The sequence below is a fragment of the Ailuropoda melanoleuca genome, chromosome 11 (assembly GCF_002007445.2).
Source record: "Ailuropoda melanoleuca isolate Jingjing chromosome 11, ASM200744v2, whole genome shotgun sequence".
Taxonomy (NCBI): Eukaryota; Metazoa; Chordata; class Mammalia; order Carnivora; family Ursidae; genus Ailuropoda; species Ailuropoda melanoleuca.
In genome coordinates, this window is record NC_048228.1 from 8,644,790 (window position 1) to 8,665,719 (window position 20,930).

Here is a 20,930-nt window from a genome sequence, read left to right on the forward strand (position 1 = left end):
GAATGGAAAAATTGTAATGTGTTCATACAGTAGAATTTTGTGCAGAAGTTACAATGAATGGACCAGAGTTGTGTATATCAACATGGTTAATTCTCAGAAACTTGAAGGAGAAAAAAGGAAAGTGTAGAATATGCATAAAGTACGATCCCATTATTTTAGTTTTAGAAACACATACAACAAATGGCTACGTCAAAAATACACAGGGAATGGGGCGCCCGGCTGGCTCAGTTGGTGGAGCGTACAACTCTTGATCTCAGGGTTCTGGTTTCAAGCCCCACATTGGGTATAGAGATTACTTAAAATCTTAAAATTAAAAAAAAAAATACAGTAATTTCAGGTCAGTGGTTTTTCCCGGGGGAGAGAGAGACTAACGTTTTAGTTTTTAAAAGCTGGAGCAAATATGGCATAATGTCAAATTTATTAAAGCAAGGGATTGGGTGAGGGAGGGGGTTTGTTACTTAAAAATGTTTGAAGTTTGATTTGAAATGTAGGGGTCCGGGGGCAAATGGTCAGAAAGGATTCCTGAGACATTTTCAGTGCAAAAAATGGGGTTTTATTAAAGCACAGGGGCAGGGCCCATGGGCAGAAGAGCTGTACTGGGATTGTGAGGAGTGGCTGATGATATACTTTTAAATTGGGAGGGTTTAGGGATAGCGTTAAGGAATTTGGAAAGTAAGGTTCACAGGACCGTGAGGGTCTAGCTGCTGTTAAGATAAGGTTATTTAGTACTGTCCAGTAAAACCTTAGTCTTGAGAACCGTCAGTGGATATGAGTGGGCCATATGCTTGGAGGATGATTGCTAACCTGTGTCTTTTGGTGGGAGGGTAGAGATAGAGGACGTTTCCAAGGGGATTTTCATATGTTAAAGAGGACTTAGAGGATCCTAGAGGTGGGGCTACTTAAAGCTAAGGTTGCTTTTCACCTCTAGCAAAGCATTAACATTGAGGCAGTTGAGCTGCCTGAGGAAGGCCACTCAATACATTGACTAGTATTTGTCAATGAGCTGCAAGTTGTAAGGATATTTAATTTTTTCTACATTTCTTTTGCCTTTGTTCTCCACATCCGTATTTCATAATTTAAAAATAGTTCCTAGGCACCTGGCTGGCTCAGCCTGTGGCGCATACAACTCTTGATCTCGGGGTTATGAGTTCGAGCCCCACATTGGGTGTGGAGAGATTATTTAAAAATTTAAAAATCTTAAAAAAAATAAATTTTTAAAGTGGTTCCTTCTATAGAAGACCTCTCAGACAGGTTTTTGGGTTACTTTTTTAAGATTTATTTGAGAGGGTGGGGGAGGGAGGCCCGGGGGAGAGAGACTCAGCAGACTCCCCGCTGACCACAGAGGCGATGTGGGTCTCGATCTCACAACCNAGACCTCTCAGACAGGTTTTTGGGTTACTTTTTTAAGATTTATTTGAGAGGGTGGGGGAGGGAGGCCCGGGGGACAGAGAGACTCAAGCAGACTCCCCGCTGACCACGGAGGCGATGTGGGTCTCGATCTCACAACCCTGAGATCATGACCTGAGCCGAAATCAAGAGTCATGACTGATGCTCAACTGACTGAGCCACCCAGGCACCTATCAGACAGGTTTTTTCTTAAATTTACATACGGGGTGCAGGAAGATGTATGGTAAGCAGCCAACATGTTTTAGAAGAAGAGACGCTGCACCGTTTTCTACCGGTGATGGTAGGAATGCCCCCCACTGGCGAGCATGTTTTCCTTAACCCCGGTTCTGTAGCGGTGGAGGAGTGCAGCCAGAAAGGCTGCCTTGCCCTGTCGCTCCTTGAGCTCTTGGGTTTCAACTTGACCTTTGTCTTCTTGGCAAGCATTCTTGTCCTGATCGAGGTGAGGTGGTGTGGGTGTTGCCTTTTGCCTGATGAGGTTTGGTTTTCCCCATCTCCACTTCTGGAATGTCTGGAAACGGAATTAGACTTGGGATATAGATTCCTGCAGAAACGGAAACGGTCAATAAACCATTAGAAAAAGGGGCTCCTGGGGCGCCTGGGTGGCACAGCAGTTAAGCGTCTGCCTTCGGCTCAGGGCGTGATCCCGGCGTTATGGGATCGAGCCCCACATCAGGCTCCTCCACTATGAGCCTGCTTCTTCCTCTCCCACTCCCCCTGCTTGTGTTCCCTCTCTCGCTGGCTATCTCTATCTCTGTCAAATAAATAAATGGGGGTGCTCTCCCACACTTAGAGCTGTTTCTGAAAGTAAAGGTTTCTGCCTCTANTTCCTCTCCCACTCCCCCTGCTTGTGTTCCCTCTCTCGCTGGCTGTCTCTATCTCTGTCAAATAAATAAATGGGGGCGCTCTCCCACACTTAGAGCTGTTTCTGAAAGTAAAGGTTTCTGCCTCTAGTGAGATGACGGAGGAAATGTCCAGATTAGGAGGGTAGTTCTCAACCTCAGCAGCACATTAGAATCACCTAGGCAACTTTAAAGAGGACTTTATAATTTTAAAATACTTTAAAACTGACTTTTAAAAATGGCTGCCACCCAGCTCAAGGGAATGAGATCAGAGTCTCCGGAAGTGGAGCGCCCGCATCGGTAGATGCGTGGCTCCCGGGTGACCCCGAATCACCAGGACTTGATAGGAATGCGGCTGAGTCAGAAACGCAGGGTGGGGCCCGGCATCTGTCTTCATAGGCCCACCAGGTGATGCTGACGCTGTTAAGGAGGAAGGTCCACAATCCCCCTCGTCAGCGGGGTGGTTGCGTGTAGGCCACAGCGTCGGTGGATTTCGGGTTCACGGGCATCCTTCTCTCTCCTGGCAGCCAGTGGCAGCAGGTTCCGGGATACCCGAAATCAAATGCTATCTGAATGGTGTGAAGGTGCCCGGAATTGTCCGTCTCCGGACGCTGCTCTGCAAAGTCTTCGGAGTGCTGTTCAGTGTGGCTGGAGGTGAGGAGGGTCTTTCTGACTTTTAGCCTCCCAGGTATTCCAAGGGGTGAAGGTGACAAGAAGCAACTGCGTATATAAATTAAGTAGATTTGGATTTGAAGGGCCTGCCCTCAAACAGATCTCTGCACTGTTTGTTGATGGGTTATTTTTTAAACGTAGACACTGAGTTACCAGTCAGAGATATGGGACTAACACACATTTAGTTTTGAAGTGGAATGATCGTTTAGTTTGTGGAGTTGGTTTTTAACAAAGTCAGCAAGCTTTTTGTGTAAACAGCCAGACTGTGAAAATTTTAGGCCTTGATGGGTCAAGAGGCAAAATGGGAGATAACGACGTAGGTCCTTAAACATATATGACCACTTGAAACAGATCCATGTGGGATTGTAAAAACCATTCTTAGTTCTCGGGCTGTAGAAACAGGCATCGAGCCTATCTTGGCCCACAGGCCATAGTTTTCTGACTGCTCATATTAAGGTGTATTTTTTCTGATGTGATGAGAATTGGACTCTGTTTCTTACAAAGTCATGTAATCATCTCTGCTGTACAGTTGTCGAAAGGTCTACCTAGCAAAGGTCTTCTAAGCAAGAGAGCTTTCTGTGCTGACTGATGGTCTCCCCCTTTTCCGCCTGCTCCCAGGGCTCTTTGTGGGGAAGGAAGGCCCCATGATCCACAGTGGAGCAGTGGTGGGAGCCGGCCTCCCCCAGGTAAGAGCTGATGGGCTGGGAGGATACGTCCCTCAGAGTGGGCCCCTGGTCAAGGTCGTGTCCATGGTGGAGTTTGTAACACATCCATTGGGAGCACCTAACATGGCCTTGGAAGCTGATGGCCGTTTGGGTTGATGTGAAACTGTTCCGTCACCCAGCAGAGAGGGTAACTGGCACCCCCAGGTTTTAACAAGGCCCTTCTGAGTACTTGGAGCAGCGACGGGACACAGAGAAAGTCTGTTCAAATGAAGTCCCCTGGTGCTCCCACAGCCAGTGCTGAGCTCTTGCCCATCAGGCCATTGATGGATCACCTCCTCGTAGCCAAACCCCACGGGGCTGGAAGCACCGACCAAGGCGGTTCCGGGCCCAGGTCCGTGGCAAGGCCATTTGCAGGAGCGCAGGCGTACTCGCTGCTGCTGTTTGCCAATGTTCTCTCTGCGCCAGACTCTGTGTCCCAGCTTCATTCGTCTTTAAAGCCACCTCACGGGTTTGGTTGTCCTCATCCTCCCCATCCTCAGTTGAGGAAATCAAGGCTTAGAACTGTCCCAGGACGCCAGAGACCCCCTTCTAAAAGGTTTCCCAGACTCCGTGGCTGCAAGTTTGAGACGTCTCTTTGAACCGCCCCTTGTGGACTGTTAGCTCGGTTAGCTCTCGTGCTCTGAGGGGAGCAAGTCACTGTGGCTGCGGGTTGTCAGCGCAAAGGAGAGAAGATTCTTTCCTCCAGAGCCCATCTCTTGGTCCCTCTCTTGTTACTGTGTCCCCTCCTTCACATCAGGCACCTGGCCTCCTGGAAGTGAGCCGAGAGGAAGAAGGAGGCCAGGCGAGGCCGGGGCAGCAGCGTGAGAACTTGCTTCGCTCACTGGAAGCTGGCTTTTGGGGCCTCTTCTGTCCCGACATGCCCTGAGCAGAGCCCACTCCATCTTCTGCGGCAGCTTTCAGTTCCTCCCTCCACTCGTGGTTTCCCTTTTCTCTGTCTGACTTGTTGACTGTGTACCAAACATGATTTCCAAAGATCCTAGAAATCTGGGGGGCAGGAACAGAAGTTCCTTCCAGAAGTAACATCTTTTTTTCCCCACGTTGCAGTTCTGGCCTCTTCCTTCTTGCGACACATCTGCCTGGATGTGCTCAGGCAAAGGGGACTTTCTGGTGCCCGGGGTTCCTACATTAGCTCTGGCCCCTGTGGGGCCGCCCCTCCCCTCACTGTGTTTTCTCTTCCTCTAGTTTCAGAGCATCTCCTTACGGAAGATCCAGTTTAACTTCCCCTATTTCCGAAGTGACAGGTACGGAAACCAAACCCAGTTCATTGTTCATTTGCTGACACTCAGACCCCACTCCCATCACCGTAGCTGGCTCGTGGGCTGCCCTGCTGGGCAGGCTTCGTGCGGAACCCAACTGTCAGAATGGTGGGGGGTTGGAATGCTTCTGAAAATAAGCATGAGGGCCAGGCTGGCATCATGGCTTCTATTTTGTCATGACATAAGGCATAGAACCATCTCAGGCAATGAAGAAGATGGTCCGGTACTGAAAATGACCAGGGAAGTCCACAGGCGTATGATCAAGAATGTGTTTTGTATTCCAAAGTGATGTACTTTGTCCCCCGCCTTTCTGGGTTGGAAGGTGCTCTTCTGGGTCCTTTTTCGCCCTGTGGGATTCATGTGGGTGACTGACGTGCACACCCCGCTTGCTCGGCCTTCGGAATCGGGGGCCCAGGTTCAGAGTCGTCTACCTTGTCCTGTTGGGATTCCTGCGGGTCATGGTTACCCGCTCCTGACACTTTCACTGCTGCTGTGGCTTCTGGGAGAAAGATCTGGTGAGAGTGCGGCTCAGCAGTGACTGACGAAGTCTGTGCTCTGTCTGCTGAGCTGGGGGCTGAGAGCCCACGTTCAGAGCAGACTGACGTCAGGGAGCCCCTCCGACTACCGAGAGTGTTTGGCCCTTCGGGAAACTGTGCTGGGGAGTCTTACCAGACACCTGCCCATTGTAAGCCCTGACTTTGTGGGTCACGAGTACGATGTTGGTGGACAAGGAAGTGAACAACTACCTTTCGGGGCCTGAGGATTCTTTTTTAAGTAAGTCACCTCTGTTCTCCCCTCAGAGACAAGCGGGACTTTGTATCAGCAGGGGCGGCTGCCGGAGTTGCTGCAGCCTTCGGGGCCCCCATCGGGGGTACCCTGTTCAGTCTGGAAGAGGGCTCGTCCTTCTGGAACCAGGGGCTCACGTGGAAAGTGGTAAGGAGGACTTTTAATGAAAGCGTCTCCTACGCTTAGCCACCCCCTCGCCCCCAAACTAAACTGGACATCTCTGACTCGGTACGGTCACCTGTCATTTTGATGACACCGAGAGGGTTGACTTCCTCAGAAATTCCCTTGCTCAAGACCTGTAACCTCCAAACGGTTGACTTTTCTGTACTTTTCATATCAAGGCCCCCCATCCGCACATCAAACCGCCATTGTCCTCTCTTGAACCATCTGGCCTGAAAACAGGAGACCGGCTGGAGTCAGAGGCAGGCAGTGGCAGAGGCTGGACTTGAACCTGACCTGGCCGCCTCTCTAGACTAGCGTGTTCCTCCTCTTGTGGTTACTGTTCCTTTTTGGGCACACGGACTAGTCCGCAAGAGGCTCTGAGTAAAGAGGCTCTCGCAGTAGGCCGTTGAATGCAGACTTCTCACAGCCCGATTGACAGTTCTCGCACCTGCGGAGTGCTTGCTGCAGTGGTTACCAGGGCTCTGAGTCCAGACCTGGAGGTGCGGGTTTCTGCGGGAGGCCGTGGGTTTTCTGAGGCCGCGCCTGGGAGAAGGTAGGACTTTTGACCCCTGAGTGCACTCGTCTTTGTCCCCTGTCTCCTAGCTCTTCTGTTCCATGTCTGCCACCTTCACCCTCAACTTCTTTCGTTCTGGGATTCAGTTTGGAAGTTGGGGTTCCTTCCAGCTGCCTGGATTGCTGAACTTTGGCGAGTTTAAGGTATGTTTCGTCCTTTCTTCCACAGGATTTTTGGGGTTTTAGGGGGTTGTTTGTTTTTTACTTGACCCATGAACATTGTTTTTAAGTACCAGAGAGCAGTGGTCAGAAGGGTAGGCAGAGCTTCTAATGGGTCTCTCTGGCCCGTGAGTGTCCTGTGTGTGCTCAGTGCTCGGTGTGGGCAGACTCCCGGCTCTGCATTGGCTCTTGTAGGTGGAAAGCAGACATGCCTCTTATTTCTGTCTTCTCTGCTTCTGGCCCTTCCTGTTCTCATGGGCACTCTGGTTTTTCTCTCTCCCTCCCTTGCCCCTTCTCTCAGTGCTCTGACTCTGATAAAAAATGTCATCTCTGGACAGCTATGGATTTGGGTTTCTTCGTCGTGATGGGGGTCATTGGGGGCCTCCTGGGAGCCACGTTCAACTGTCTGAACAAGAGGCTTGCAAAGTACCGTATGCGAAACGTGCACCCGAAACCTAAGCTCGTCAGGTACCGGCTCGCCTCCCCCAGCCTGCCGTGGCTCCCTGAGCTTCGTGTGGACCAGGCCGTCTCTCCCGAGGAAGGCGCCCGTGGGAACGGACTGTACTTCCCACGCCAGCTTTGATTTCCTGTCTAAGACTAAAAATGGAGACAGGGTCGTAGATCTCTATTTGTCAGACGGGCCGAAAGGCTGAGTCTGAGCTTAATTTACATCCGAGGTGCTGGTCGCCTCCCAGCCATGAGGACACATGACAAAGTCAGAAGGGTCGATGAGACTCTCGGCCCAGGACCTAAAATGCAAGGCCATTTTGTTCCTCAGAGAGAGCTGCTGTGGATGTAGCAGCCCACATTCCTGGCTCCCCACGGTTGACGTACAAATTGCTAGAATGGAGCAAAGTCGCTGACAAAGTCTGCACGTGTCCTGCCTGACTCGGGGCTGCTGTGCATGCTCTTTGGGGAGATGAGGGTTGGAGGTAGACAGGGTCGTGTTGTTTAGTTCCCGAAGCCGGGGTGTCTTTTTTATCTTGTCGTAACCGCCGTGCTTTGCTTCCTAGAGTCTTAGAGAGCCTCCTGGTGTCTGTGGTAACCACCGTGGTGGTGTTTATGGCCTCGATGGTGTTGGGAGAATGCCGACAGATGTCTGCTTCGAGTCAAATCAGTAATGACTCATTCCAGCTCCAGGTAACCCCTGTGCACCTGCTGCCTTTGTCCTATCCCCACAGAGAGGAAGAATCCAGAACTGTGTGACTTGCCTCTGCTCAGAGCTAGTAGCTGTTGTGTTCGTTGCTCTACACCTGTGTCCGGTTGCTAAGAGAGAGAGGAGTCTGTAGGAGCCCTTTCACTGAGGAGAGTGTGTGCACGCTCGTTTTCACTTTTATGAAGAGTCATGGCCATCATAGAGGGGAACTCCTCTCTCTCTCTCTCTCTCTCTTTCTGTTGAACAAAATTCACTGGAGGCAAGCTCAGGAAGCTTCTGGCATCTCCTGGTTCTTACTGGGTTTAGGCCATTTACTGGCTTATGTTCTTGTTCCATTTCTCCTTCTCTCTTCTTAGGAAGATGTAGTATTTTCTAGAACCTTTCCCTGGAAGAGCAGGGGCAGTGAGGGAGGCATTGGAGCTTACTCTGTCCTGCAGTTTTTTGGTCCAAGCAGTTTTTTGGTCCAAGCCGGTGGGTCTGAGAGCCGCATGTGGTCAGTCAGATGCATGGTTCTGGCCTCTGGGGTAGAGGCCCGGGGTGTTCCCTAAGTACCCAGTCTTCTTGTTACCCCTGAGTAGCCGCTCACATCCCTCAGGGCCTTGTTGGGGGCTTTGTCTTGGATGGCTGCCCCTTTGGCGTCCCCAGGAACGTCCACGAACAGCAGTGTGTAGATCAGGGCTGGGCGAACTGCGGCCCGTGGGCCAGGTCTGACCTTTGGCGTCTGCTTGTTTCTGTGTAGCCCCCAAGCTAAGAATGGTGTTCACCTTTGTAAGAGTGTTTAAGAAAAAAAGGAAGAACGTGCAACAGAGACTCTATGTGGCCTACAAAGTCTAAAATAGTTACTGTGTGGCCCTTTTAGAAAAAATTCACCAACCCCGTTACTCATTATCCCGAGGCTACCTCGTTACCAGACCAGTATTTTCCAGACATGTTCTGTGGAACGTGGATACCTTTGATTCACAAACAAATAGAAAAGAATCCTGTGGTCTAACGGGTCAGCCAGAATTAAGCGAGCTGCTCTAATACAGGATTACCGAGGGCGCTGAAAGTTCCATCCGTGTTACGGGTGTTTGGATGTTTGTCGTGTGCCCACTGTTCCACGAAGCACCTCGCGGACATGACTTCATTGAGTCCTTGCCACCGCCATGTTGGCTGGTATTATATCCCCATTTCACAGGGGAGAAAACAGACAAAGAGAGGTCGTTTTTTTTTTAAGATTTTATATATTTGAGAGAGAGTCAGAGAGTGAGAGCAGAGAGAAAGGGAGAAGCAGGCTCCCCACTGAGCAGGGAGCCCGATGCAGGACTCAATCCCAGGACCCTGGGGTCACGCCCTGAGCTGAAGGCAGACACTTCACCAGCTGAGCCCCCGGGCGCCCCACAAAGTGAGGTCTTGACCCGATCTCTCAGCTGGTGGTATACACCGTGAGGTCAGCCTCACTCGCATTTCACAGGTGAGGCCGAGAAGCTTCACGGAAGGAGGCGCCGCTCCCACACTCGCTGGAGGGGGGCAGCGTCAGAGGCAAGTCCGTCTGATGCTGGAGCCTCTGCTCGGCCTTCAGCTGGGTCTCTGATCTCCAGTTAGGGCTGCGATGCATCTCAGCACATTCACCTGCAGGTCTCTCTCCAGGGAGCCTTTGGGTCTGGGCTCCTTCCACATAGTTGGGACACACCGCATGCGTGGATCATTCCGACAGCGCCTCACACCCGAGCCACGCACATTTCTGTTTGGCAGCTCCTCCCTGCCAGGTTCCACCAGCAGGGGGCACTGCCCTGCTTCCCTCCGCTGTCCTCACCCACACGTCACAGTGCAGGGGGCTCTCAGGCCAGGCTTCCAGCAGTATCACTCAGAAGATGAGCCTGGTGAGAGGACTCAGAGCTGGATCCACAGTGAATTTCACTGTCATAACTCACGAGCCCTCGTCCCGGTTCTTTCCTTCTCAAAGCAAGGGAATACAGTATCCCGATTGGCTGCTCTGGGCTAGAGAGCGATTTTTTCGCCATCTGTTTCATTTCCGGGGAAAGGTTGCAAGCCAGACTTTCTCCACCTCACCGGAGACCTCCCGCTCTAAGATTTGAGCGCCCTGGTCAGGTTTACTAATGTCGTAATGACCTCGTACTGATTTTCTGATTGCTGTGTCTTAGGTTACATCAGAAGATGTCAACTCAAGCATCAAGACCTTTTTTTGTCCCAATGAGACCTACAACGACATGGCCACACTCTTCTTCAATCCCCAGGAGTCTGCCATTCTTCAGCTTTTCCATCAGGATAGTGAGTATCTGTGAGCCCACCTGTTCTTGGGTAATTGATTTTTTTTCTGCGGGGAACAGATGATGATTCCCCTGTCCCTTCTGTTGGCCCATGGACACAGCCTCAATTCTGTACAAAATAGGACCTTTTCCTTGTACTAGCAGCACAGACAAGGCCAGAGTCTCTGCCTCCAGTGAACGGGTTGGGCTGTGGAAGGACCTGGAAGGGGCCAGGGCAGCCCGGCAGGCCTTGGTAGTGTCTGGTGGTGGGACTCAGGTGGGTTCTTGCCTCGCAGGTACTTTTAGTGCCGTCACTCTGGCCTTGTTCTTCGCACTCTATTTCCTGCTTGCATGTTGGACCTACGGCATTTCCGTGCCAAGTGGCCTTTTTGTGCCCTCCCTGCTGTGTGGGGCTGCTTTTGGACGTTTAGTTGCCAATGTGCTCAAAAGGTGAGTGTGTGCGTATCCGTGCGTGAGCACGCCCGGGTGTGCATGGGCACAGGTGTGCGAACTTGTGATTCCAAGCCGTGGTCTCGGCTTCTTTCTTGCCCAGCTACATCGGCTTGGGCCACATCTACTCGGGGACCTTTGCCCTGATCGGTGCCGCAGCTTTCCTGGGCGGGGTCGTCCGCATGACCATCAGTCTCACGGTCATCCTCATCGAATCTACCAACGAGATTACTTACGGGCTGCCCATTATGATCACTCTGATGGTGAGTGCTGCCCTTCCAGGCCTGTCTCCGGTGCAGGGCCAAGTTCACCCCCCAGCCGCTTCTTTTCAAGTCTTTGTTTTGTGTTTCAGGTGGCCAAATGGACAGGGGACTTCTTCAACAAGGGCATTTATGATATCCACGTGGGCTTGCGAGGTGTGCCGCTCCTGGAATGGGAGACGGAGGTGGAAATGGACAAGTAAGACCATGCCTTCTTTCTCTTCTGTTCTAGTTTCAGAGTTACGATCTCGGACCTGAGGGGTATGTGCATCAGGATGGGAAGTGGTGATTAAGATTCTGGGGTGGGCGTCCAGTGAACCAGTAGATAACTACCGGAAGCAGCTGGGTGTGGTGGGGAGCTGGGAGGGCAGAGGCGGGCAGCTGCTACATGGTTTGGTGTGGCTCCCAGGGCCTTCTGGTTCCACGTGAAAGGAGGTCTGGGGTCAGGTCTGCGTTATGACTGCATGTTTCCGCTAAGGGCCTGCTAAGCCCCGTGAGTGAGAACCAGCCTGCCTCACACATGCCCCACGAAATGTCATGCTGTCAGCGGCGATTATTCTGGGCATAATCACCAGTTTATCCATCCGCCCGCAGATGGTTTGGGCCTCCTGTGTCCAGGGACCCCACAAGGCCCTTATGGTCCAACAGAGGGACCAATAAACTTCTGTAAAGGGGCGGATGGTAAATATTTGCAGCTTTGCAGGCCATGTGGTCTCCGTACAACTCCTCTGCTCCGTCACTGTCATGTGGATGGAGCCAGAGCCAGAGACCATATGTAAATCAGCGGGAGAGGCCACATTTGACCTGGGCCCTGGGGTTGCCACCTGCTTTAAAGGGACAGCCCAAACTTTTTTCTTTTCTTTTCTTTTTTTTTTTTTTTAATTCTAGTAGTGCCATCAGTAATTCAGTGGTGATACTAGGGGTGTACCATGGAGGGCTGAGGAGGGGATGGCTAACCACCCGGGCAAGTAGATGGCGTTTGTGGTGAGGGAACATCTTGTATTGAGCTGAGGAAAGGCCCACCAATTCAGCAGAGCAGGGAGGGTGTTCCAGGCATGGGGAAGGGCTTTTGCCCAAGGAGAGAAGTACAGAGGAACGTGTGTGTTCAAAGAACCGCAGAGCTGGCTCAGAAGAGGGAGCTCGGTGGCCCAGGCCATGCAGGAGAGCCGGGACTCGCTCCTGGGATACTGCGGGCTCTTTCATGAGGCGGGACGCCTTTCCTTCCTCCCCCAGACTGAGAGCCAGTGACATCATGGAGCCCAACCTGACCTACGTCTACCCGCACACCCGCATCCAGTCTCTGGTCAGCATCCTGCGCACCACGGTCCACCACGCCTTCCCGGTGGTCACGGAGAACCGGGGCAACGAGAAGGAGTTCATGAAGGGCAACCAGCTCATCAGTAACAACATCAAATTCAAGGTACAGCAGCCCGAGGAAAGGTGGGTGAGAAGTAAGCAGTTCCTTGACGCACACGCTGACGCAGTGCCTGCCGCACCCCGTCGGTGGGGGCGCTGGTTGGCTCTCAGGGAGAATCCGCCTCTTCCTTACGTGCGGCAGCGAGTGTAGACGGGATAGCGAGTGTGGACTTTATTTGGCCATCAGTATACGTGTCCATTCTCACTCCAGCAAGCGTGCAGATGGATTTTTTTGTTTTAATCAACATGATTTATGGCACGTAAGTGGTATCGGGAGGTTCCTAGAGTTGACTGTGACAGAAACGGACTTTGGCCTACTTAAGACAGAAAGGGAAAGCTGCTGGAAGCTGCAGGACTGACGGGGGCGCTGGAGGACCAGAGCGGCCTGCCGGGCAGGCAGGCGGCTGACAGACACCCTGGAGGGTGTTAGGGGGCGTGGGGGCCAGTCCCGCTCCTGAGTTGAAATGCAGGCAGAGGGAGAGCCCCTCACTCGGGCCATGAGCCCCCGTGGCTCTGGGGGGCGGGGCACGTACATTGTCAGCCCCACCATGACATGACGGCGGAGAGGGATTCCCCCTGGAGAGTTGAGGTGCTGTCTCCAAATCAAAGGAGTAGAGAAGTTGGGCTGGCAGAAATCGCAGGATCTACGGGCCCTGAGGCTCGGAGAGACTCCCTTCAGCCCCAAGCCTGGAGCCACTGAGAAGATGCCTTAAAATTCCTACATCGGCACATACTTGACCCCACTGTCACCCGAATCCTTAAGCTGCATAGATGCTGTGGTGGTGTGCCCGTGGCCAGCAATCCGTGGCCTGCCCGGTAGAAACTTCTGTCCCCATCACCCTCTGCACGCACAGAAATCCAGCATCCTGACACGGGCTGGTGAGCAGCGCCGACGGAGCCAGTCCATGAAATCGTATCCGTCCAGTGAGCTGCGAAACGTGTGTGATGAGCACCTGCCCTCCGAGGAGCCGGCCGAGAAGGAGGACCTCCTGCAGCAGATGCTGGAGCGAAGGTGAGAGCACAGCCGCCGCCCCTCCCCCGCCCCCGCGCTCACCCACACCCGCCTGCAGGGCTCACGAGGGGCCAGCAGGCTGCTCGTAGGCAGCTCCCGAGCTTCCGGAGGGTCTGGGGAGTTGGTTGGGGCCGTGGGGGGAAAGCAAGAAGCAATCCTGCTGAGGGTATGCTAGGCAGCGTCTGGTTTTTATGTAACAGATACACTCCCTACCCCAACCTATACCCTGACCAGTCCCCGAGTGAAGACTGGACCATGGAGGAGCGCTTCCGCCCTCTGACGTTCCACGGCCTGATCCTGCGATCACAGCTTGTCACTCTGCTCGTCCGAGGGGTTTGTTACTCGGAAAGTCAATCAGTGAGTCTCTCTGCTCTGCACTGGGGTTCTGGAAGGCACACGGGTGGTAGGAGCGCAGTCCCTGTGCCTCAGTGGGGACAAGAGCCAGTACTTGGGGAGTCCGTGTGCCAGCGGGCGGCTGTCCAGCGGTGCGTGCAGCCCTTGGCCCCCTCTGCTGCACTTTGTGCCTCTCGGGGACACTACGGTGGGGGGACGCCCCAGTCACCCTCCCCTTAGTATGTGTACTGCTTGTCAAGTGTCGTTTTCGCCTGGAGACTTTTAATGTAGTTTCTACACTTTGATTTCTGGTATAAGTGAACTTTTTTACTTTCTTTTTTTTTTAATGCTGCTTTTCCCATTAATTCCCTTTTCTTTTTCTTTCATTTGGTATTTGTGGAGATAAGCAGGGATGGTTGGGGTGTGTTGTTCAAAGTTGTTCAAAGATCCCCTGAAGACCCACTCATCCCCACATACTTCACCCCCTTTAGAGGGAACTTGAAAAGGTGGCCCAAAGGCCTACTTTCCAAACGGACTCTCTGGCTCAGCTCTGGCCCACGGAGGCCAGCCCTGCGGTCACTCGTGGTCCTGCTGGCCTGTGGAAGAGCAGCCAGCATGGGGCGGACAAAGGGGCCACAGGTGGAGTGGCTGGGCCTGGAGGTGTGGTCTTTGGTGAGGACGGCCTGGCTGTTCGTGGGTCGAGGTGGTGTGTGGGGCACAGGAGGGGTGAAGCGGGCTGGGTTGCAGAGGCCTTGCCTGAAGGCAGAGAGCAGCTGGAGCTGGCCTCATGAAGCGCTGGGACCTGGGTGCCACTGGGCAGGCTGTGGGCAGGGAACACAGTGTGCGGAGAGTGGAGTTGTGGGGAGAGCGATCGGGGCAGAGCAATGACTGGCACCTGCAGCCACTGCGCCCAGCCTGAGAGCCGTGGTGGCCCGGGTGCCCAGTGAGGGCCGAGGGGAAATCCAGAAGACTCGGGATGCAGGGATGGTAACAAAGCTGCTGTGTCCAGTTAATTGCCACAAACTGGGGGCTGCAAACAACAAAAGTCTCTTCTTTTCATGGTTTTCAAGGTCCAAGTCCACATGTCAGCAGGGCCTTGCTCTCTCCAGAGGCTCCAGGGAAGAATTGCTCCCTGCCTTCCTCGTCTGTGGAGGCCGCCAGCCATCCCTGGCACTCCTTGACCATAGACAGGTCCCTCCAGTCTCTGCCTCCGTTGTCTCATGGTCTTCTCCCTGTGTCCTATCCTCTTCTTAGAAGGACACCAGTCATTGGACTTCAGGCCCACCCTAGTGCAGCCTGACCTCATCTGAACTTACTTACATCTGCAGAGACCCTGTTTCCTGTATGGCCACGTGCACAGCGGGAGTTAGGACTCAGACATGTCCTTTGAGGGACACATGTCAACCCATGAGACCTATTAGCTCTTCTCCCATTTAGACTCCGGCACAAGCCATGTCCATTTTACAGACGAGGAGAAATAGGTTCAGAGAGATTAGGAGACTCACCGAGGGAGGCACAGTGAGGCCTGGCTGGGAACTGGCTTCAGACCAGGGCATCTCACAGCAGAACCCCCAGTTCTGTACTGTCTTGCACGGGGTGAGGCCGTGGCCGGCGGTGTGGACGTAGAGAGGGAGGGGCTCCGAGTGTGCCCCCACAGGTTGCCGTGCTGGGTGCAAGGACCTGTCTGGTTGGGGTTGCAGAGTGCCAGCCAGCCGCGCCTTTCCTACGCCGAGATGGCTGAGGATTACCCACGGTACCCCGACATCCACGACCTGGACCTGACGCTGCTAAACCCTCGCATGATTGTGGTGAGCGGGGCTGTGCCTTGGGGGCGGGGCCCCCGCAGAGGAGCCGGCCGCTGCTCATCCGTGTGTTTGCACCTCATCCTGGGTAGGGCGCAAGTGGCCGCTGGTGACATGTTGTCTTCTCTGCAGGACGTCACCCCGTACATGAACCCTTCGCCCTTCACCGTTTCACCTAACACCCACGTCTCCCAAGTCTTCAACCTGTTCAGAACGATGGGCCTGCGGCACCTGCCCGTGGTGAATGCCGTGGGAGAGGTGAGTCTGACTTCCGGCTGTGCCGGCAGCCTCGCCTGCCTTCTGGACCCTGTCCCCACTGCGTGCAAGTCAGGGGTTCTCAACCAGCAGGGTTTCTCGGACTAAAACCTCTTCCGCAGCCCTTGGAGGACCCGTCCCCCTCTCCCTCCTGCATGTTTCTGACACACACTCTCTGCTCGGCCGGCAGGTGTCGCCAGGGTCACAATGCTGCGGGAGAGCGTAGGGCAATCGTCCCCAATGTTCCTCCTTCACCCTCCTCTTCACCCTCTGTCAGGCCGGCGCCTCCTGGAGGAGGGGTCCGCTCCCCACCCGTTCTGGGCATTTATGACATTAAATGAAAGAATTTCAAGGAAAATGCTTAAAGAGTTTTGAAAGATACAACTAGTAGTAATCAGTGCTGGCAGTCATTCCTGTTTTTCTTCTTAGAACTCCATTGTTTTCCTCATTATACACTTATTGTTTGGTTGTTAAAAAAAGAAGAAGAAGAAAATATAGAGAAGCAGAATACAAACAAAAAATAAATACCCACCTCTTATTTCTACAGAGGTCGCCACGCTATCTTCTCAGTGTAGCTCCTTCGTCTTTTTTCCCTTTGCATTTACAAGTGGAGATTTTACGTGTCCAGTCTTAATGAGAGTGTTACCACTGCGTATGCTGTTTAGTGCCCTCGTGGTTTGTGTCATCTGTAGGAAATGCCTTTCCGTGGCAGGAAACGATCGCTTACGGTATTTTAGCGGGCTCGGCATCCCACTGGACGGCTCTCCTCTCACTTACCCAGCCGTCCTCTGTTGGGGGACATGTAGTTAAACGTCACTGCCGTGATCACCTTCTTGAGGCCTTTGACGTTTGTCGCCAAGTCGCCCTCTGGGAAGTGAAACTTCTGTAGACGGGGTCCTCCGGCAGAACGCTGGCCCGGCCCAGCCTGCTCTTCTGTGGGCATAGTTGCAGTGGGTGAAACTGTTCCTTGAAACACAAGCGCAGTGGCGGTTCTAACACAGTTTCCAGTGCAAAGCACCTGTGTCAGTGAGACGTGAGCAGCGGCGGCTGCAGCAGCCGTGAATGCTCTGATTGTCCACACGCCCGCAGGACGTCCCACAGCGGACCTCCCTTCTGACCCCATCTGCCTGGAGATGGCATCAGACCCCTCACGTTAACGGCTCAGCCCGACAGGACTGCCCCCCCCCCGCCACCACTTCAGATGCCATTCAAAAGTCCAAATTGGCACCTGTGTTTCTGGCCAGTTGGCTGTACGTTGAAGGTTCCCATGATCTGCTCCTAGAACTCAGGAAGACAGTTTACTCACCAGATGATCAGCGGACCATGAAAGGATGTGACCCAGGAACGGCAGGATGGAAGAGAGGCAGGGGGCAGGAGTGTGGGACGGGGTGCCAGTCTCCCACGCCCTCTCGGGCACACTACCCTCCTGGCACCCTCCGTGTCGCCGGAGTGGAGGCTGTCCACACCCCGTAGTTCAGGAACTGTTAGTGGCTTCCTCACGAACATGCACGTGACTGATCGCATCATGGCCATTGGTGATTGATTCAGCCTCTGGCCCTTCCCCGCCCACAGATGAGGGTTGGGGGATGGGGCCTCCATTCTTAGGGGCTTTCTAAAAGTTTATCCTTCACACAAACGCAGGTATAGTTGGGGCTCGTTGTGAATGGTAGAGGGCACCCTTCTTACTCATCACTTAATTCCGAGAGTTCTTAGAGTTTTGTGCCAGGAACTAGGATGCAGACCAAGTACGTATTTCCTGTTACAATCACCATGACAAGGACTCAGGTGGTGCTGAGAGATGGTGTTTACGAGCCGCAGCGGGGTCTCGGGGCCTCGGCCGCTCAGGAGCCGGCGTTGGGCCGTGTCTCTCGCACGCATGCATGAAGCAGGCGGCGGCTGGTGGGAACAGAAGGCCAGTGAGCATGTGCCCTGTTGAAAAATTCAAATTCAGAGTTCAGCTGGCCCGACTAAAATCTCCCTTGGAGCTGAATTTGTCCCGTTGGCCTCCAAGTGATGAGCCCTCGTTACCTGTCGATCTCCTTGTCATCTGGAAACTGGGTAGCCTCGAAGTGCGCAGCGTGACCAGCTTGCCGCGTCTGGCACGGTGCGCTGCGGGTGGGGCTTCTGTCGCCTCTGCTTACGGTGACGCACGGGGCCAGCCGCGTCTGCTCCCGTCCCTGCCCCGGCGGGTTTGCTCTGCAGGTGACGGGGTCTTTTTCTCCCTGTCCTAGATCGTTGGGATCATCACCCGACACAACCTGACCTACGAGTGTCTGCAGGCCCGGCTGCGGCAGCACTACCAGACCGTCTGACGGCTCAGGCGGCCGCGCTGCCACGCGCCAGCCCGCCCTGTCCCAGAGATGCCTGGGGAGGGGCGGCTCGCTCGTGCTCTGCCGCCGCGGCCGGCTGGGGCTGTTCCAGGACACGGAAGATTCCCACTCACCCACTCGCTCGGAAAGCCGCCAATCATCGAACACCTCGCCAGTCCGCGATCCTGGGGATGGTGTCCAACCGCGAGAGCCTGGGCTTGACTGACTTTCTCAGCAAGTATCTTCCTGTTTCCTGCTCCCCGCTCTCCTGCCGTCCAGCATGGGCCCCTGCCCCAGGCCCCTCCACCCCGCACATGCCAGGACCGGAGGGGGCATCAGGCCTCAGCCACCGGGGAGTGACACCCAGAGCAGTTTTCCTGCTGCCTTCTGCCACTTTCCTAGGGAACCCAGCTGTTGCCTTAAACTGTAACGGGAGGGGCTTTGGCCAAGGCAAGTGCTGGGGTGAAGGCCAGTTGCAAAATTAAGTGAGTTACCAAATTGAGGACTGAGGCATGGAGCTTACCCGCGTTTCAGGGGGGCTTCCTGCGTTGGGACTCTTGACAGGCGCACCAGTTCATTTGAAGGGGAACACGGCCTCCTGGGGGAGCTGCTGCTCTGGGCCCGCCCCCGTGGTCAAGGGCGCCTCAGAAGCGCCACCCTCCCAGAAGCACAAGTCCCATGGGTCATCCCAGAGGGCGAAGTCTGACGAGACCGTCCGGACTTAACTGCCGCCCTAGTTTTTAGCATTTCGGCTTCTCTCCTGGTGACTCCGTGGTCCGTCCCTCGTCCCTCCCCTCAGCACCGAGTTACTGACTTCCCGTGAGTTCTTACACGGTCTTCCTGGTGAGGCAGCCACAGCCCAGGTGTCTCCCCCCTCTGCACCCCCCCCCAGTTAGCTAAAAGCAGGGCACCCCATGATAAAACTGCTTAGCCCAACTCTGGGGAATGGTACTGTTACCTCTGAGACAGAAGCCAGTCTTGAACCAGTGAGCCCTGCAGGAATGTCCTGTGGCCGAGAGGCCGGTTTCGGACAGAGCAGATGGCTTATTCCAGGAGGAGGGCCTGTGCCCGTCACACCCCTGTCTCACACACCCCTCCCCCCCACTGCTAGCTGTCGCAAGTCCACTGAGGGGCCCGGACATGGAAACTGTGCTGCGGGGGGGGGGGCAGGGGGAAGGGACACCTGCCAGCACGTGCCCCGAGGCCCGAGCACGACCTCCGGGAAGGAAGCCTCTCTGTCTCTCCGTGACGGCATCTCTCCAGGCTGGGGGGCCCCTCTCTGACCAGGCCCCCAAAGTGAACACTTGGTGTCGGGTATTTCCACTTCACTTTCCTCTCAACCTCTGTGCTCGCCCCCTGCTTGCATCCACACCCTCGGCCTGTCTCCTGCAGCCCTGTGGCAGACATGCTTGGGGACTCAAGATGCCTTTCATTTGCATACAAGTTTGTGTTGGGTTTTTTGTGTATAAACTGTGGCAGTTACCCCAGAGCTCGCCCTCTGCCTGGGGCTGACTCCCGTTGCCAGGACTGCCATGCAGCCTGGGGGTGGGCACCTGTCTCAGCGTGGCCGGCCCAGGTCCTGTGCTCAGCCCGCTCTGCTCCCCTAAGTGAGGGGGCTGCCTCACGATCTTTCCCGCCTGACTGTACCTCCCCACCCGCACTCCATCCTTCCCATTTTCTTATCTTTTTGACCAAAAATACTCTGACTTCTAAATGTTTCAGCTTCCTTGGATGCATTTGACCTGTGAAATGTGGATGGGACCCCCGATAAATAGTAGGGGAAATCACAAGGACCAAAAAGGCAAGCCCTTCTAAATACGGTTGTGTTCGGCCCACTGCCACTTTATTTTAAGGCAGCATTCAGAGCTTGGCCACGTTATTTCTTCCTTTTATGAAGAGGGAAACCGGTTGCCCAAATCAGGAGAACGTCAGGACTGCCCATCACAGAAGCTGATGAATCCCCTCTTCCCGTTCGTCAGTGAAATTGGCAGAACTAAGGTCCTGCAGGGGGATCCTCTGGCCTCCAGGGCTCTGGGGTCACCAGCTGCCTGGCTCAAGGCCGTCCCGGGTGAATGTGTTTGGAACTTATCCCTCATGCACATCCAGTCCCCACATACTTCGTTCCCATTGGAATAGCCCAGAGGTAGCTGACAGAACGCACGCGCCTCCCTCCTCATGAACTGACCACACAGCCGCGAGGTCCCAAACTCAGGCCCCTCTGGAAAGGCACGTTGCTTCTTGTCCTCCGTGGGTGTCTGCCCTTACCAGATAAGCCCAAAGACAACCACTGCCCCACTTGTAACAAATAACTGGAAGCCTCACTCCTCTGATAGTTAGAAACCCACGTCCACATCCCACCTATTATCAGCCCCTTCGCCCCTTGGTGGTAACGGTACGTCCGCACACACACAAGCCACAGGGGGCTCTGCGGCTGGCTAGAGATGGTTTTCTGTGTGCCTGCTGTCTCCCACTGGGTGGTTCACGTTCCCCAGCTGAGGAGCCGGGCAGGTAGGGAGCCAGAGTCCCTCCCAACTGTGGGACCTTGGCACTCGGGAAGGATTTGCTCATGACCTTGTTTAACGAACGGTTCCTGGCTGGGATGGACGCTTGCTTGCTTGACCCAACCAACTGTAGGACGTTTCTGATGCAAAATTGTGTACTGATGCAGCTGTCAGAAAGAAAGCCTCTGGAAAGGCCGGAGGCACCGTCCCAGGCCCCGTGCATCAATGTGCAGTATTACCCACGGCTCCCAACCGTGGCAGGCTTCCTTCTTTCTGTTCGCACTGTTGGTTTAGGTAGTAATACTAGCTAATTTTGTTGTGTACATACATTGTATTTTTTTAATTTGTAAAATTATATTTTTATTTGAACTTTTGGAACTTGGAAGTTCTCATTGTAACCGTAACACGTCAGAATAAAATGTCTTCATCTGTCTCCTTTAATCTCTTGTCTCCACGGTGCTTGCTGTAGAGTGATAATGTGGTTTTCATTTTACTCTTTCTACTATGTAAAAATCACAAAGCCAGAGAATAGATTTACGGTCTCAAGAGGTCTCCTTCTAAAGCTTTGCCAGCAAGACTTCATTCCCAGGGATCCACTTGCTACCAAC

The 20,930-nt window shown here is 53.9% G+C and overlaps 1 protein-coding gene across 3 annotated transcripts in view; it reads left to right on the top strand.

Annotated features, from left to right (window-relative positions):
• CLCN6 (chloride voltage-gated channel 6) overlaps window positions 1-20,761 on the top strand; it is a 30,560-nt gene extending 9,799 nt beyond the window's left edge. Inside the window, exons 6-23 of one of the 3 annotated variants that reach the window (XM_034671207.1) lie at window positions 1,740-1,846; window positions 2,774-2,900; window positions 3,537-3,604; window positions 4,826-4,884; window positions 5,700-5,832; window positions 6,451-6,564; window positions 6,881-7,047; window positions 7,593-7,719; window positions 9,880-10,006; window positions 10,281-10,434; window positions 10,538-10,697; window positions 10,787-10,893; window positions 11,928-12,134; window positions 12,874-13,122; window positions 13,323-13,479; window positions 15,156-15,263; window positions 15,390-15,515; window positions 17,744-20,761. In XM_034671207.1, coding sequence (XP_034527098.1) covers window positions 1,740-1,846; window positions 2,774-2,900; window positions 3,537-3,604; window positions 4,826-4,884; window positions 5,700-5,832; window positions 6,451-6,564; window positions 6,881-7,047; window positions 7,593-7,719; window positions 9,880-10,006; window positions 10,281-10,434; window positions 10,538-10,697; window positions 10,787-10,893; window positions 11,928-12,134; window positions 12,874-13,122; window positions 13,323-13,479; window positions 15,156-15,263; window positions 15,390-15,515; window positions 17,744-17,824 — 2,378 coding nt within the window. In that variant the 3' untranslated portion in view covers window positions 17,825-20,761. Of the gene's footprint in view, window positions 1-1,739; window positions 1,847-2,773; window positions 2,901-3,536; window positions 3,605-4,825; window positions 4,885-5,699; window positions 5,833-6,450; window positions 6,565-6,880; window positions 7,048-7,592; window positions 7,720-9,879; window positions 10,007-10,280; window positions 10,435-10,537; window positions 10,698-10,786; window positions 10,894-11,927; window positions 12,135-12,873; window positions 13,123-13,322; window positions 13,480-15,155; window positions 15,264-15,389; window positions 15,516-17,743 lie in introns of those variants that run through there. The other 2 variants (XM_002922755.4, XR_004628705.1) reach the window with 2 other exon arrangements.
• The last annotated feature ends 169 nt before the right edge of the window (window positions 20,762-20,930 follow it).